The 15,409-nt window shown below is 43.1% G+C and overlaps 1 protein-coding gene across 9 annotated transcripts in view; it reads right to left on the reverse strand.

Moving 5' to 3' along the window:
- Window positions 1-15,409, reverse strand: part of MYO7A (myosin VIIA) — a 217,133-nt gene that overhangs the window by 60,661 nt on the left and 141,063 nt on the right. For all 9 annotated transcript variants that reach the window (XM_075592659.1, XM_075592661.1, XM_075592660.1 and 6 more), the window contains 5 exons: window positions 10,961-11,055; window positions 7,117-7,201; window positions 5,860-6,078; window positions 3,400-3,507; window positions 2,153-2,362 (listed from right to left, as the gene is read on the reverse strand). In XM_075592659.1, the coding sequence (XP_075448774.1) occupies window positions 2,153-2,362; window positions 3,400-3,507; window positions 5,860-6,078; window positions 7,117-7,201; window positions 10,961-11,055 (717 nt within the window). The remainder of the gene's footprint in view (window positions 1-2,152; window positions 2,363-3,399; window positions 3,508-5,859; window positions 6,079-7,116; window positions 7,202-10,960; window positions 11,056-15,409) is intronic.

The raw sequence follows: 15,409 nt of genomic DNA on the forward strand, positions 1-15,409 counted from the left end.
CATTTTTTACTGGACAGGGTGTCCAAATACAGGACAGTCTAGTTCAATCCGGACACCTGGCAGCCCTAATTTATAAGATCAATGTTTCAAACCCTCTTTGCACCATTGTTTGCAAACGTCCAAATAGGGATCGAAACGTTAATTTTACAGTATAATACATTTTTCATGTTTATGAAAGTCCTTTGGATGCCGGCGATTGTATTTCCTGTCTGAATGCCGCTATCTGTGGAAGTCTGAGCACGTGAGGCAGTTTACAACTAGATTCATGTGAGTGTTCCTTTTGAATTAATCATACAATTAATGATACCAAATTGTTTATACCATATTATTTATACCATATTGTTTACGAACCAGCAGGATTGAATAAGGGACATAAATGACTGTGCCCATCCTTCAGCTGACGACGATTCTTGGTCACCTATACACAGAGGGTGTCCTTTTGTGAAACCCATTCATAGAAAGGGTATATTACAACTGTACCAGAATTTAAACAAAACGCTTTAATAGGATTTATTTTAATTTAGTTCTACTTTCTGCACCAGTTTTAAGGCAGAGAGACTTTCACAAATAGCCAACCCCCAGTGTCATTTTAAAAAATAAATGTTACCAGATTATCTGTAATCTTTTTGATATGCTGACCGGCACTATTTGAGGTGCTAGGGACCTTATTTCATTTCCCTGAGATCCTTACAAGTTTAGTTTACTGGTATTAAAAAATGGCCGCCGCGTTTAACCAATGGAAAGTGCTGATGTCATCATGGTACCAGTGATCTGGCAGCTTTCTATTGGCTTGCTAGAGTCGACAGCCATGTTTCTATCACCCATTACTAAAACATTGGGAAGCAAAAGTGTACTGTAAGTATCTCAAGAACTAGAAGGTTCAAAATAGCATTTTTCTGCTCATATTTCTAAATAACAAAGAAAAGAGCATGCTAGGTTTCTGCTTTAACTGATATTCTCAAAACTGCCCTCACAGTGTCCTACAGTAGTTACTACATTAAAAATAATTGTTCAAATCATTCAAATAATTACAATATCATGCAGATAACAGTGGTATAAGTGCCTCTAAATGTGGCAAAATGATTGAGAAAGCAAAAATGCATCAATTTAGGCGTCTACATTTCTACCCTTATGCAGTCACTTAAAAATCAGCTTGCTGAGGGCTAACTCACTAACTTTGGCTCACTTAAGCCCAGGTCCACAAAGCTCTGTTATGTCACCTAGGCGAATAATTACTAAAGTGTGCAACACATTTTCGTACGTCCCAACTCCCATTCAAATGAATGGGAGCTAAAACGTTCTAACGCCTATCACCAGTTCGTGAATATGGTCCATAAATGTCACAATAACGTCACGTTAAGCCTAACCGTGTATCTTCAAAGGACAATAACATAACGCCAACGCATGCTAGTGATAATGACATGCAAATCATATGCAAATGGGGCGTCATTATCACATTGCATAGCCACTAACATCTGTTACGGTTCACACATGGGCATGTGCCAGCTGGTGCAATAACGTGTTAGCCCCGCTCGATTTCCGTGCTAGGATAATGCAAACATAGTGGTGTCTGCTCCGGCCACCACGTTGCGTGTCCCTCGGCAACGCGCCAGTGGGATCATTACCGCCTGCTGCCACCTGTATCTTAGACTAGGTCCCCAGTAGCCACGGCTGCGTACGTGACAGCGTGCGCACCGCACAGAAGGCACAGCCCTCTATGGGGTAGGCCCCAGTCGGCGTGTGTGCGCGCACAAAGCGCGATGCGCGACTGCCTTGGCCAAAAGACAAGATTTTTGTCTTTTGGCACGGCAGCCGAGTATTGGCCACGTCATGGCCGCTGTTCAGCCAATGAGGGCCAACCAGTCGCATGACATCATGGCCGCGCCTTCGCCACACCCCCCCGTCACGAGTAGTCCACCCGGTCGTGCTGATGCAGAGAACGAGACCCGCCAGGCACCCCATCGTACGCACCACGCACGCACTGGGGCCTCAGCCTTACCCCTGCTGAATAGCCTTGTAATGCATTGAAACCGGCTTAACCAAGAGCTGCAATCCTACTGCTGAACGAACACAGTTCCAGCCTTTAATAAGTGTGCAATATAAAGAGAACCCGCTGTATTTTGCATAGGAGTTGGTAACCCCTGCTCAGTACCTCGAATCCCGTCGGTGCCTGCCCTTCCTGGCCGGGCAGTGATGAGGTGTTCCCCAGGAAGCCAAACATTTTGTCCACCATATCCGAGTCATTCACTGGCTCGTTCCTGGCCTTCTCCATCTTGTCCAAGAGCTCCTTCTTCCGCCGACCTTCTTCTTTCTCCCGTACCTCTCTCTCAGCATCTTCGCGGGCTAACTGAGCCAGGCGCACCTAATACAGAGGAACACAGAGTGCAATAACCATATTAATTATTATTCCCTCTATACCCCAGACAAGTTCAACCAAAGCAATGTGCCATCCATGAAAGCCCCATGGTGTACCAATGGCACGGACACATTTAACAGGTGTTAAACTAATATGACTCATGCCTTGTGTTTAATATCGGACATTGAATTTTTCAGTGTACAAAGATGGTGGCCCATATCTACTAAGCAGCCTTCTGCCACCTTAAGGCTTATTGACTTGAATGGGCAGTAAGTAAAGTTTCTTCCATCACCATAAAGTGTCCTGTGTCCTTTGCTGGGTAACCGGGACCGCAAGCAAGGTTTCCCTTCCTTTAGGAATTATCCCTGGTGTTTGATGTCACTGTTCGGAATATTTCCCGTCTGCAAAATTGCAGCAATTTTGGCGAGAAAAAAAACCCCCCAATAGCAGCATTATTATCAAAGAAAAGGAATTCGGTTAAATGGCTGGGACTTTTCCGCTGGTAAATATGGCACAGATTTTTCTGTTCTGGGTTTGCAGCCGGAAGTCTTTGATAGAAAAGACCCCAAAAACCCTTTAAGTTTGAGCAGGACACGGCCTCTGCATTAGAGATGGGTGAATCTGACAAAATTGAATTCACAGGCTTTTGCCAAATTTCAGAAGACATTTGAATAATGGCGAATATGGGGCAATTGTTGGTTCCATTTTTTTCTTTTTTTAGCGAATTTGCAAACTTTGGCCTACAAGCGAAATTTCCCTTTCTGAATTTTCAAACATTCGCCTGCAAGCGGAAGTTCTAACTTTCCCATTTAAGTGAAAGTTTTTCCTGCGCATTCGCAAACCGTTCCTAATTTGCGCAGTTTGAGTATTTCAATATATATACTTTTAAACCCAGTGGGGTTTTTTGCCCTGAGCTCTGAAGAAATCACAAAAATGTCTCATTTCTACTTTACACCCCCAGGTAAAGTGCTGTACCCCACCCCCCTTTTCTGTTTGGGTCTCTGACATGCAGGGGGAGTGCCCAGAAGGAAATGACACATTACTTGGTGTTTTTTCTCTGCCTCCTGCTTGGCTTTCTTCGCACTCATCTCTTTCCTTAAACGTTCTTCTTCAGCGATGCGAAGCTTTTCTGCTTCCAGGCGGCGGTGATACTGAGAAAGAGAAGAGCTAAGGCTTTACTTGTATACTAAGAGCTACGCTGCCCTCCCGGGTTAAAGCTCATTCCCTGCTATTGAAAAGGTTTCTTACAACGAGCGACGAGCACATTTTTGGGGCGAATTTGTATCCGCAGCGGATTGGCCGGTTCCTTTTGTCCCGCGGATTTCACCGGATAAATCTCAAAAAGGGGCGATTCGCGTTTTGCGGACTTTTAATTATTATTACCAACGCACTCCGCGGATTCTGCAAAACAGGCATTTGTATGATCCACACCGCGGATTCAGCAATCCCTTGCGCGGATTCTTAAGAATCCGCATATTGGATTCAACAAACCCGTCGACGGGTTGTATCCAATGGCGTTTTCTGATGAATTCTCGCGGATTAAAACAAACGACCAAATCCGTTTGCGGATTTTACACCTCGAAACGGATTTACTGGGTTTAAAATGTGAGAAAATACGGGAAACGGATTTTGGGCGGGTTCGGTCATCTCTACTTATTACCACTATATTTCCCTAGGGATAATGACGCCATCATTTTTCTGCGTAGTGATACCACCCAAAGCCGACCCAGCTCAGAGTTATTACTCCTGCTAGTCTTTTCCATCAATATTCCTGCAGCATTGCTGAATAATCTAATACCTTTATATTTGCCGGGTGACAGAGGTTGCAGTGTAATGGTACTAGTGGGTATTAAGTACCACTACTTTTTTATTTGCAAACATTAGAGTCCTACCTTTTTCAAAGGAAAAGAGCATTATTTTTTTTTAAACTTTATACATCTGTAATTTTTGTTTTAGGTATTACCAGAACTTCTTTTGTGACGTTACGGGCCAGTACGATGTACCAGCACCTTCCGTCACCTTTTTTTTTTTCTTTCTTACCTTCTCCTCATCTCTGGAATTTTCAGCTTTTTACGCCGCATCGCCATGACGTCGCATGGCGACACGTCGCCATGACAACGTGACATCACACGCCACCGCGCAGCCATGACAACAAGTCGTCACATGATACCGTGACATAACGAAAACTCTACGTAGCATGAGGAGCAGGAGAAGGTAAGAGGTCCTCGTGCTTTCCCCCGCTGCCGGGTACCAGCAGCTATTTTTCTCCAAGAAAAGCACTGGGTGTTAGAATTGGTGCAGAATGCCGAATAGAATAACACTGGGTCGAAAGGCACCAAAATATGGGATGGGATGTAGGGAGGGAAGGAATAGGGGTACAACATTCTAGAATGACAAAGGTTATAGTTAACAGTTATCGTCATAGTTTAACAAACGAGCATTTCTAAGAGTCAAATCAAGTATGTTTCTGACTTAGTGAAGGACATGAGCTAGTAGCCATCTAACACGATTTATACCTGGGCCCATACAATATTGTGGCATTTACATGGCCTCTTTCTGTTTTTATAGCACTCTCATCATTTAAAGCAACATGTTGTTGGCCTCTTGGGCAACAAAGTGTTAAGTAAGGATCTTTGCCCCAACCGGTTTGGCATTTCTTATGTAGCCCCCTCTTGGATGGGTACAGGTTTCTAGAAGGGGTTTAAGGGGCTAACTGTATGTTCTCACTCTAGTTCCGCCCCGCCCCGCCCCACCTTGTGATCTATGATGTCAGACTAAGGGTATAAATAGCTCCACCATTTGTTCTAGAAGCAGGTTCTTCAGAATTCTGACTGGGATCCTCAATGTAAGTCCTATTATATAAGTTCTATGTGTCCAGTCTGCAGCTAGCTGTCTTTTCACCGCTTATTGTTTTTCAGTTTAGTAACATACCTCGATCATTAGCTAGCGCCTGTTAAATGATCAGGAATGCCTATGTTTGTAGGTGAAGGATGCAGCACTAGGGTTGTCCCCACAGCAACCCGTACTCCTATTGAATGAGCCCAACTGACCGGTTCTTCTTGCATCACTGTCTCCCTGCAAACGATTCCACTAAATCCTTATACAACGGGTAACTAGCCAAGTACCTACTCTAGATAGGACCGGAACCCACTTTGCCACATATACTGCATCGTGAATGTCTATATGAATTGTTTTTGGACGGATGTTCAATAAACACACTTAAGTTTATAAAAGTTCCTGGCGCCCATTTCTACGCTAAACTTTCATATAGACCAGATTAGCACTTACCCCACCTCATCTATATGGCTGAGACACTGGGCATTTACGTTCTGGGATAATCGGATGTGACACCCTTTGGGAGACGGTGTAGGGGGGGGGGGGACACATGATCTGGAAGAGTACCCGTTTTAAGCCACTTCACAGCATTGTCCTGTGCAGTATCTTTCCCTCTTTCCTTTTAGAGGCCATTTAATACTTATATAAAGAGTAGAACGCTTACATACCTCTCCCTTAAGGCGCTTGTGCAGTCTGCGTCCTATCATGCCCCTGGTATATGCCTGGATGGTGTACACAGCCCACAGACGGTGCCTGAAAGCCTTTCGGACCAGGTAACCTCGACACCGTGCTTGGAACTCACTGATCCTCTTGCGAGCAACATGGTACTGCTTGTGGAGCTTCCTGGAGCGGTACAGAGCTTGTAACCGTAAGAACCCGAGCCTTATCTGGGAAAAGCAACATACAGATTTAGCGCCCTCTATTGTACCCATAAACGCGTTGGCACAATTTTGCCCATTACTCTTTTTGGAGCATGTTATTATTCTTTGAAAGGGGCCACTTGGATATACCGTATGGTGTTATTGCTTTTCCGCCCATACGCATTAACAGGTACAATAACGCCTGCTACATCTGTAACTGCAACATTTGTAAATGTCTCAGAAATTTGCAAAAAGAGGGACAAAGAGAGCTGAAAATGCATTTGTCAGTTCCTTGTGACCTGCGGCAAGCCACAGGCACCAAAAAAAAGAGATTGTAAGCTCTACGGGGCAGGGATGTGTGTCTGCAAAAAATGTACAGCGCTACGTACACTGTCAGCACTATAAAAAACAAAACATTGTTATTATATGTCATTTTCCCAAGTTAAACTGCATATGCCCCGTGGCTATATGAGGGTCCAGCAATGCAAAGATAATTACTCAGGCAGGGAAGGAGTTATTGTTTTATTGTTGTCAGGGGGAGGATCTCCATCCTATATGGGAATAAAAGGTATGAATGGATTTTGAAGAGGGCAGTCACTGATTCAATAAAGTATCAATGGGCAACATATATGCAATTATATAATAAGTGAATAATTGTGCTGGTTTATTGAAGGATCAATGTTTTGGTCCCACTTTGGACCTTTATTAAGACTGAAACATTGATCCTTCAATAAACCTGCACTGATATTCACACATGTCCAGTGGCGGGCCGTCTCATTTCCTGTTCCTGCATGTGACCCTCATTCCATGTGGAAGACGCCTGTCTGTGGCAGTCTTGAAGAAACTATAAGTGCTCCTATGCCCTACTTGTTTCATTGTATTATAAGTTAGTAGGAAAGCTTTGGAGTTTGAATCGCAATGTCAGGTCTGTGTGGCCAATAAAAAGTCATTGTATCTCCCCGTGTCTCGGGAACCAACATCTCCTCAAGGAAGAATCTCATTGTGACTCATTACTACCCAGACACAGGGAAGCAACCGCAGACCATCTGAAACGCGTTAACTTACCACTGTATAATTCCTTCTGCAGTTATGTCCTCTCCAATATTTCTGGATCAGCAGGACAGATTTTCTGATTTTCAAGAAATTGGACCTAATTGGGAATAAATAGTTCAGTTACAACTACTGTTTTAAAATCATCATGTTAGAGTCCGTTTATTCTTCAGCCCATTTTAAGATGTCTTTACAGCCCATTAAATAATGGCCTAAACTTAAACTAAACAATACCTTGTAACCTACAGTATAGACAACTGCGTGTCATTCCTTACTGACTTCTGAAGATGTTCATCCACTCCAGGTTTTGTAAGTTGGTGATGGGTGTTGAACAATTCAATGGGGTGGTCCATGGGCATCATCATCCAGATTGGGCATTACAACAAATATCACATCTTCTAAGCCTGGCTTAGATGGACATCTTTGGATGATCAGGAGACAGGTAGCTCTTAAATGAACATTCTATAGAAGTGTTTATTCTACAAGGATAATGTGTCCAGATTCTTGAAATGTGTCACAAGGTGGCTATGCAACGCCTGGCTATTTAGTGCACTGTTTATGTTTCTTTAAAGAGGTAATTGTTATTCACAAGCTCACATACTCTAATACAAGGACCAAGTGACTTTGACCATGGACTGAAAATGTAATTACATAACATTAGTACGTTATGACAGCCACTCCACAAAATAAAAAATTGAGAGCCACTAATTAAGTGGATATATAAAATCAAATTGCATAATATCCTGTGGTTTACCGATTGCCAACTAGGAGAATTAATAGAGTCCAAGTTATGTGACCAAAAAACAAACCCAGCCCATTTTCTAGGGTTATTTAGCAAAGATCACCAGCTGCTCAAGTAAAGACACAGATTTAAAAATCCTCCACATTAATAAACGAAAAATCCCCATTGCTTCCGAATGATCTCTTTCCTTTGCTACATCAGGTGCTGCTTTGCAACCAGCTCTGCAGACGGGGGGCTTTATTACATGTAAGTTGTCCCCTTGGGAGAGATTCTATCTCCCTGAAAAATAAATTTTTTACTTGCTGACTTTCAGCCAAAAAATGAATTAGATTCTGTTTTCTTTAGACCCCCATAATTATCTGGTACTGTACGAATTTATTCTCCCTTTCATCTTTCAGGCTAACGATGGGAGCATAATTAGTTAACACAAACCCGCAAAAGAAAACCTGCAGATTAATAATTTGCCTTAGTGTGCCGTACTTTCCAAGTATTCTCATTGCAAAAAAAGATTAACCCTTTCTCCGACAGAGGGAACAGTCAGGCATTTGCTTTGCACAGGGAGGTGAACAATCTTAAAAACATTCCAAAGCATTTTAATAATAATAATAATATGAAGACATTAAAAGTTTTAAAAAATACCTCTATTATTGTCTGGATTTCTATATATAAAAAAAAGACGTTGATCACCTACATTTAACCAATTAACCCTTTACGCTGCAACAGAGCCTGCAACGCAGCACAATGCACCACCTGGCAGCGAAAGGGTTAATTATGCCCCTGTTGTACATTCACTTTGGCCCCCATGAGAGACCATTCACTTTGGCCCCCATGAGAGACTGTGGCTTTAACGTCTACTCTAAACAATCAGAAATGTTATTTATCTATGTCAAGAACAGAAGAACTAAAGGTTAGAACTTTGAAGCACATGAACCTGGGTTGAATCCCAGTGTCTGCTTTCCCTGTGACCTTGGGAACTCACTCTGTCCCATGTATATTAAGTATTCCCTGTGACCTTGGGAACTCACTCTGTCCCATGTATATTAAGTATTCCCTGTGACCTTGGGAACTCACTCTGTCCCATGTATATTAAGTATTCCCTGTGACCTTGGGAACTCACTCTGTCCCATGTATATTAAGTATTCCCTGTGACCTTGGGAACTCACTCTGTCCCATGTATATTAAGTATTCCCTGTGACCTTGGGAACTCACTCTGTCCCATGTATATTAAGTATTCCCTGTGACCTTGGGAACTCACTCTGTCCCATGTAAATTAAGTATTCCCTGTGACCTTGGGAACTCACTCTGTCCCATGTATATTAAATATTCCCTGTGACCTTGGGAACTCACTCTGTCCCATGTATATTAAGTATTCCCTGTGACCTTGGGAACTCACTCTGTCCCATGTATATTAAGTATTCCCTCTGACCTTGGGAACTCACTCTGTCCCATGTATATTAAGTATTCCCTGTGACCTTGAGAACTCACTCTGTCCCATGTATATTAAGTATTCCCTGTGACCTTGGGAACGTATTGTGGCTGATCTATACTAAGTGAATGTACTGTAAGGTATCTCCTTGCCTCAGGCACCAAATGTAGATTTAGACTTATTTGGAACTACTGTATGTACTGAGATTTCTAAAATTTGTGCATCAAAATTCCAGCGCAAAACAACCCTTAAAAAAATGATACATCCTTTTTTATTTGAAATTATTTTTGACGCATCCATAGCTGCTCCATACAAACAATTTAAATTAAAACAGAATTGTGTATTTAGGGATTTATAACTAGTGTTAGTAAATATCGATTATTCAAGTAATATTATTTATAATAGCCATACTGTGTAAATAATGAATCTTGTTAACCTGTATAATTAAACATCCCTGCTGCGTCACATATTTTTGGATGATACATACTGTAGCAACTTCATTCTACGCTAACACTTTGATGTACTTTTAATTTTTGGGGGGTGCACAGAAACTCGTGTTGTTCCCAATAACGTCCGTGTGCTTTGTGCTGTCCATTTGTGCAATAAATCATTTTTGATGCTGCTGGCGCAGATTGAGAAGTTTCAGGTTAGTAGATACAGATGCAGCCACCAGTATCCGATAACTTGCCTTGGAAATTTGGGGCAATCTCCCAGTAATACTGCAACATTTCTGGGAGATTCTGCAGACTGACTAATGGTCCATAGGATTAACACAGCAGGGGGTCCCTAAATTCCATTCAAACTGAATGGGACTACAGGGACCGCTGCTGTGTTAATCCGATGGGCCATTAGTCTGGCTGCAGAATCTCCCAGAAATGTTGCAGTATTACTGGGAGACTGCCACAGTATTTTCCCAGGCAAGTCATTGGATACTCGTGGCTGCATCTGTAGGGTTGCTATGTGTCCAATATTGAACCGGACTGTCCTGTATTTGGAAACTGTCCAGTAAAAAAAATTAGACATGTATTACTGGACATGTAAGCGTCCGGTAGTACCTCTCTGGACATAGTGACCTGACTGGCTTGGGGGGCTGCGGGATTTCCCCGAGCAGGGAGAAAGCAGGGCTGTTGCTAAGGGGCTGGGCAGCTTCCTCCATTCTGATTGGCTACATTACCCAGCAGGAGCCAATTTGGAAGTGGTGTCAGAGCCTGGGGTGGGGCCAAGGAGAGGAGGAAACAACATGGAGCAGTGAGAGGTGTGTGTGTGTCTCGAGTGTGGTGCACCTTTCCCCATTGTGTCCAGCATTTTTGGAGAAGCCACCTGGCAACCCTATTAGTACATACAGATGTGGATAACCTTACTGTCTCCGGGGCCTCTGCCACCTGCGGTCACGCAACCTCAGTAGTCGCGGCACCGGAGGATTAACCCTGCGGGGAGTGCCATTCAGAAGCATGGATGCCCACACAGCCCCGGTGGCGGTAGGCACTGCCTCCGGCACCGCAGACTCTTGCTTCTCGGCCGCGGTACTGGGACAGCGAGTCTTACTACACCTGTAGGTGGCCAGGAGCGCAATTTTAAAAAAAATGTTGCGTGCCAAAATAGCAGTTTGCGCCGCTTAGCACACAGGTCCGCCAAATTCTTCAGCGCGGACACTGTGAGGACGATAGGATAATATTATTATCATACTACACCTGTCTTTGAATCCTCTGACCACTTTTTGAATAAGGATGACCTTATCAGTAATCGCTTTGTCTCTCTCAATCTCCAGCAGCATGTCATGGTGATCCTTAAGAAAACAAAATATTACTGTATTAAAACCCTTCTGTGCTCAGATGTGACGGCAGCAATCATCAAAAACATGGACGTGAAACAGTTACGTATTCCTATAGTGTCCACACGCTCAATGGCTATTTCATTTTTGTTGATGTTTCACCTTCATTCCACTAGCAACAAGGCTTATCGTGACAGGTGGATGCTTACTGTGTTCACAGGGGCGGCCATTTTAAAATCTTTTTTTGAGAAACGGCTAACTTGGCTCACTTATGAATTAATTAAAGGAAGCGGCGTAAGTGAAAACACCAGTAAGGCTGCACGCTGTAAAGAAGTAGGCATTATCTTGTGGCAACGATGTTATATTACGAATATCTTTTCATGCGCTGCCCCCCAAAAAATCTACAAATTGTAAGCAGATATCTCTGAAATGCTTCTCTCAATACAGAGGGTTAAGAATCAGTGCACGGGGGATTAAAAAGTTGTGCAAAAAAGGTGACGTTAACAAAAGATATGCAAGAGCAAAAAAATAGCAACGCATAATCCTTTGGTTTTCTTCTCTTTCAATTAAGGCTATGTAGCCGGGTGCCCCTTCTGCTCTGCGACCCTCCGCCCTTGTTACCTCCGCTGCCGGAGCCCAGCGGCAGACCCGACGGAGTTTCTGGAGGGTGGGGGCCGAGCAGGGAGCGCTCCGGAGGCTCTGCGGCGGCCCGACAACACAGGGCGCCGCCATGACAGCTCCTCGCGCATGTGCAGACTGCCAATGCGACGGGAGGCGCATGCGCAGTACGAGCGCGTGAAACACTTGCCTACCAGGAGAGGGCTCTAAGCAGGGACTACGAGTCCCATGAGCCTTAGGGGACCCCACGTGACGCCAGGGAGCCAATAGGGCTGTAGCATCTCCCTGCAGAGGAGATTAGATACATTTCGAGGGGTTTAGAAGCACGTTAGTCGGCGCCAGGAGAGGCTAGGGGAAGGAGGTGAGGGTGCAGGGGTCAGTGACTCACTGCACTAGGCCAGCAGCCCCCTAGGCCCCAGTTAGCCCTGAGCCATCTAGTAGCTTGTGTTGCTTCAGGGACAGGCCCCAGGTTAGGGACCCTGCCCCTTACTATTGAGTGCTAATTAGGGACACAGCGGACGCTGCGCTTCCCATCCAGAGGCTTGGGATCAAGCCTGCTCCGCAGAGAGAGCGGAACTGTACCAAGGGTGGACCGCCCTGACCGATCATCTCCCCAGAGGAACCGGACATCGCAAGGAAGGTCGTCGGATCCTTTGCGAAGACCCTTTAACGCCCAGGTGCCGTCGCACTGGGCAGGTAACGTTACGCACGTGCACACGCGAGTACTCGCACATAGTGGCAGCGCTGACCACGGGACACGGGGGGTTATACTGTGGACACGGTGTGGGGGTACACGTGGTGGGTGTGGGGATTACGTTATATCCTAATGCAGTGCTAACCTTGAATGTGATTGGTATAAGTTATGCGCATATATGCAGTAAAGCCTGTCCTGTTTTACAACCGTGTGCTTACCGTGATTGTTTCCTGTGAGGGCCTCTTCCCACTTCGTTGGGATCCCTCCCAGGTGGAAGCGCTGCACCACGAGATTGTTATATGTATGTACCCCAGGCTCTCCAAGTGGAGGCTTAGGCTCCTGAGAGCCATACAGGTATACACAGCAGTAGTAGCGTCTGTATTCACAGGGAATACCTGTTACAGCTATAATCCCTATACATGGGGCGGCCAACTCCAGTTCTCAAGGGTTCACCAACAGGTCAGGTTTCAAGGATATCCCTGCTTCAGCACAGGTGGCGCAGTCATTATGACAGGGCCACCTGTGCTGAAGCAGGGATATCCTTAAAACCTGCCCTTGAGCACTGGAGTTGGCCACCTCACATCTATACAATAAATTATCGCCTATTTCTATTCTGAGTTTACCAACTGTAAACTCTGGTTTAACCCCTTCAGTGCCCTAATAACATACGGTGCACATCGAGAAAAGTGGCCTCCCTGCGGCCCTTATGATGTGCACAGGACGTCACTGGTCTTTGCCCGTTTTTGGGGGGCTGTACACAATGGAGTACGACCCTGAACTGTGGGTCACATCCGGCCCGACGCCCGGGAACAGAAAACAGATCACGTGGTTGCTCTGAAGAGGGGTCACGTGATACGGAAGTGCAGGAGGGTCCGTGCAGGTAGCATAACCCTCTGGCACAGAAAGAGTTTAAAAAAAAATCAATGGGGCATATTTACTAAGCAGCGCTATTCCATGATACACCGTATAACCCATGTGCTTAGATGGGTCCTAAGGTCTCTTGTAATATTGTATGGTGTCATATGGCCCAATAAGTTGTTCCATTTTTTAGCATATTTACTAGAGATCTGCAAACCTTCCGCCTAAATTCGAAGCTGACACGGATTGGCCAGTTCCTCTGAGCTGCGGATTTCCACGGATTAGTCTTAAAAAGGCAGATTCAGGGTTGTTTTTTGTTTTTGTTTCCTATTACTGAAAACCCGCCCAACGGAATCCGAACCCGCAAACTGAACCCGAATCCGCCAGGCGGAATTATAATAGGGGGAGGAGGAGTATGTAAAGAGTTGTAAATCCGCGATTCCGAGCCCGAAGGACGGATTTTAATGATTCCGAGGGGCCTAAAGTGGCTGGAACCCGACTTCGACATTTCAGTGGTCCGATCGGATTTGGGCTGAAAAGCCCGGGGAAAATCCGCAGATCGAATTCTGACAGGGCCCCTTGGCGTATGGCACAGCACTGTTGGTAAACATGGGCCTTTGTCTTCAACCTGTTCAGAAATGGGATGCGCTGTGAACCAACGCATCGCAAACTCCTCCAGCCCTGAGCTCAGTGGGAGTCATTCATCAAATCCTCGCAGTTTCCCAAACTGTTTCAAGAAACAATCACTGTATTTATCCAAGAAAAAACCTCCTGCTAAAACGGGGAGATATACGAAATCCTCCTGGCTGCAATATAGGGGTAGTACGAGTGCAAACAACAGCATCATATGTATCAAAGTAAAGGAATCCCATTGAAAGCAATAGGATTTTACCCTTTGATAAATATGGTGCAATTCTTTTGCTCTGGTTTAGCCTCAGTTTTCCAGATAGAAGGTTTTAGTAAATAACCCAGAATTGGACACATCTGTTGGTTTGACAAGTAGCCTGTGTATAGCATTATAGTGTGTATTAATGTATAGCATTATAGTGTGTATTAATGTATAGCATTATAGTGTGTATTAATGTATAGCATTATAGTGTGTATTAATGTATAGCATTATAGTGTGTATTAATGTATAGCATTATAGTGTGTATTAATGTATAGCATTATAGCGTGTATTAATGTATTAATGTATAGCATTATAGTGTATATTAATGTATAGCATTATAGTGTGTATTAATGTATTAATGTATAGCATTATAGTGTGTATTAATGTATAGCATTATAGTGTGTATTAATGTATAGCATTATAGCGTGTATTAATGTATTAATGTATAGCATTATAGTGTATATTAATGTATAGCATTATAGCGTGTATTAATGTATTAATGTATAGCATTATAGTGTATATTAATGTATAGCATTATAGTGTGTATTAATGTATAGCATTATAGCGTGTATTAATGTATAGCATTATAGTGTGTATTAATGTATAGCACTATAGTGTGTATTAATGTATAGCACTATAGTGTGTATTAATGTATAGCATTATAGCGTGTATTAATGTATAGCATTATAGCATGTATTAATGTATAGCATTATAGTGTGTATTAATGTATAGCATTATAGTGTGTATTAATGTATAGCATTATAGTGTGTATTAATGTATAGCATTATAGCATGTATTAATGTATAGCATTATAGCGTGTATTAATGTATAGTATTATAGCGTGTATTAATGTATAGCATTATAGTGTGTATTAATGTATAGCATTATAGCGTGTATTAATGTATAGCATTATAGTGTGTATAAATGTATAGCATTATAGCGTGTATTAATGTATAGCATTATAGCGTGTATTAATGTATTAATGTATAGCATTATAGTGTATATTAATGTATAGCATTATAGTGTGTATTAATGTATAGCATTATAGTGTGTATTAATGTATAGCATTATAGTGTGTATAAATGTATAGCATTATAGCGTGTATTAATGTATAGCATTATAGTGTGTATAAATGTATAGCATTATAATATGTATTAATGTATAGCATTATAGTGTGTATTAATGTATAGCATTATAGTGTGTATTAATGTATAGCATTATAGTGTGTATTAATGTATAGCATTATAGTGTGTATTAATGTATAGCATTATAGCGTGTATTAATGTATAGCATTATAGCGTGTATTAATG

Source organism: Ascaphus truei, chromosome 3 (assembly GCF_040206685.1).
Source record: "Ascaphus truei isolate aAscTru1 chromosome 3, aAscTru1.hap1, whole genome shotgun sequence".
Lineage (NCBI taxonomy): Eukaryota > Metazoa > Chordata > Amphibia > Anura > Ascaphidae > Ascaphus > Ascaphus truei.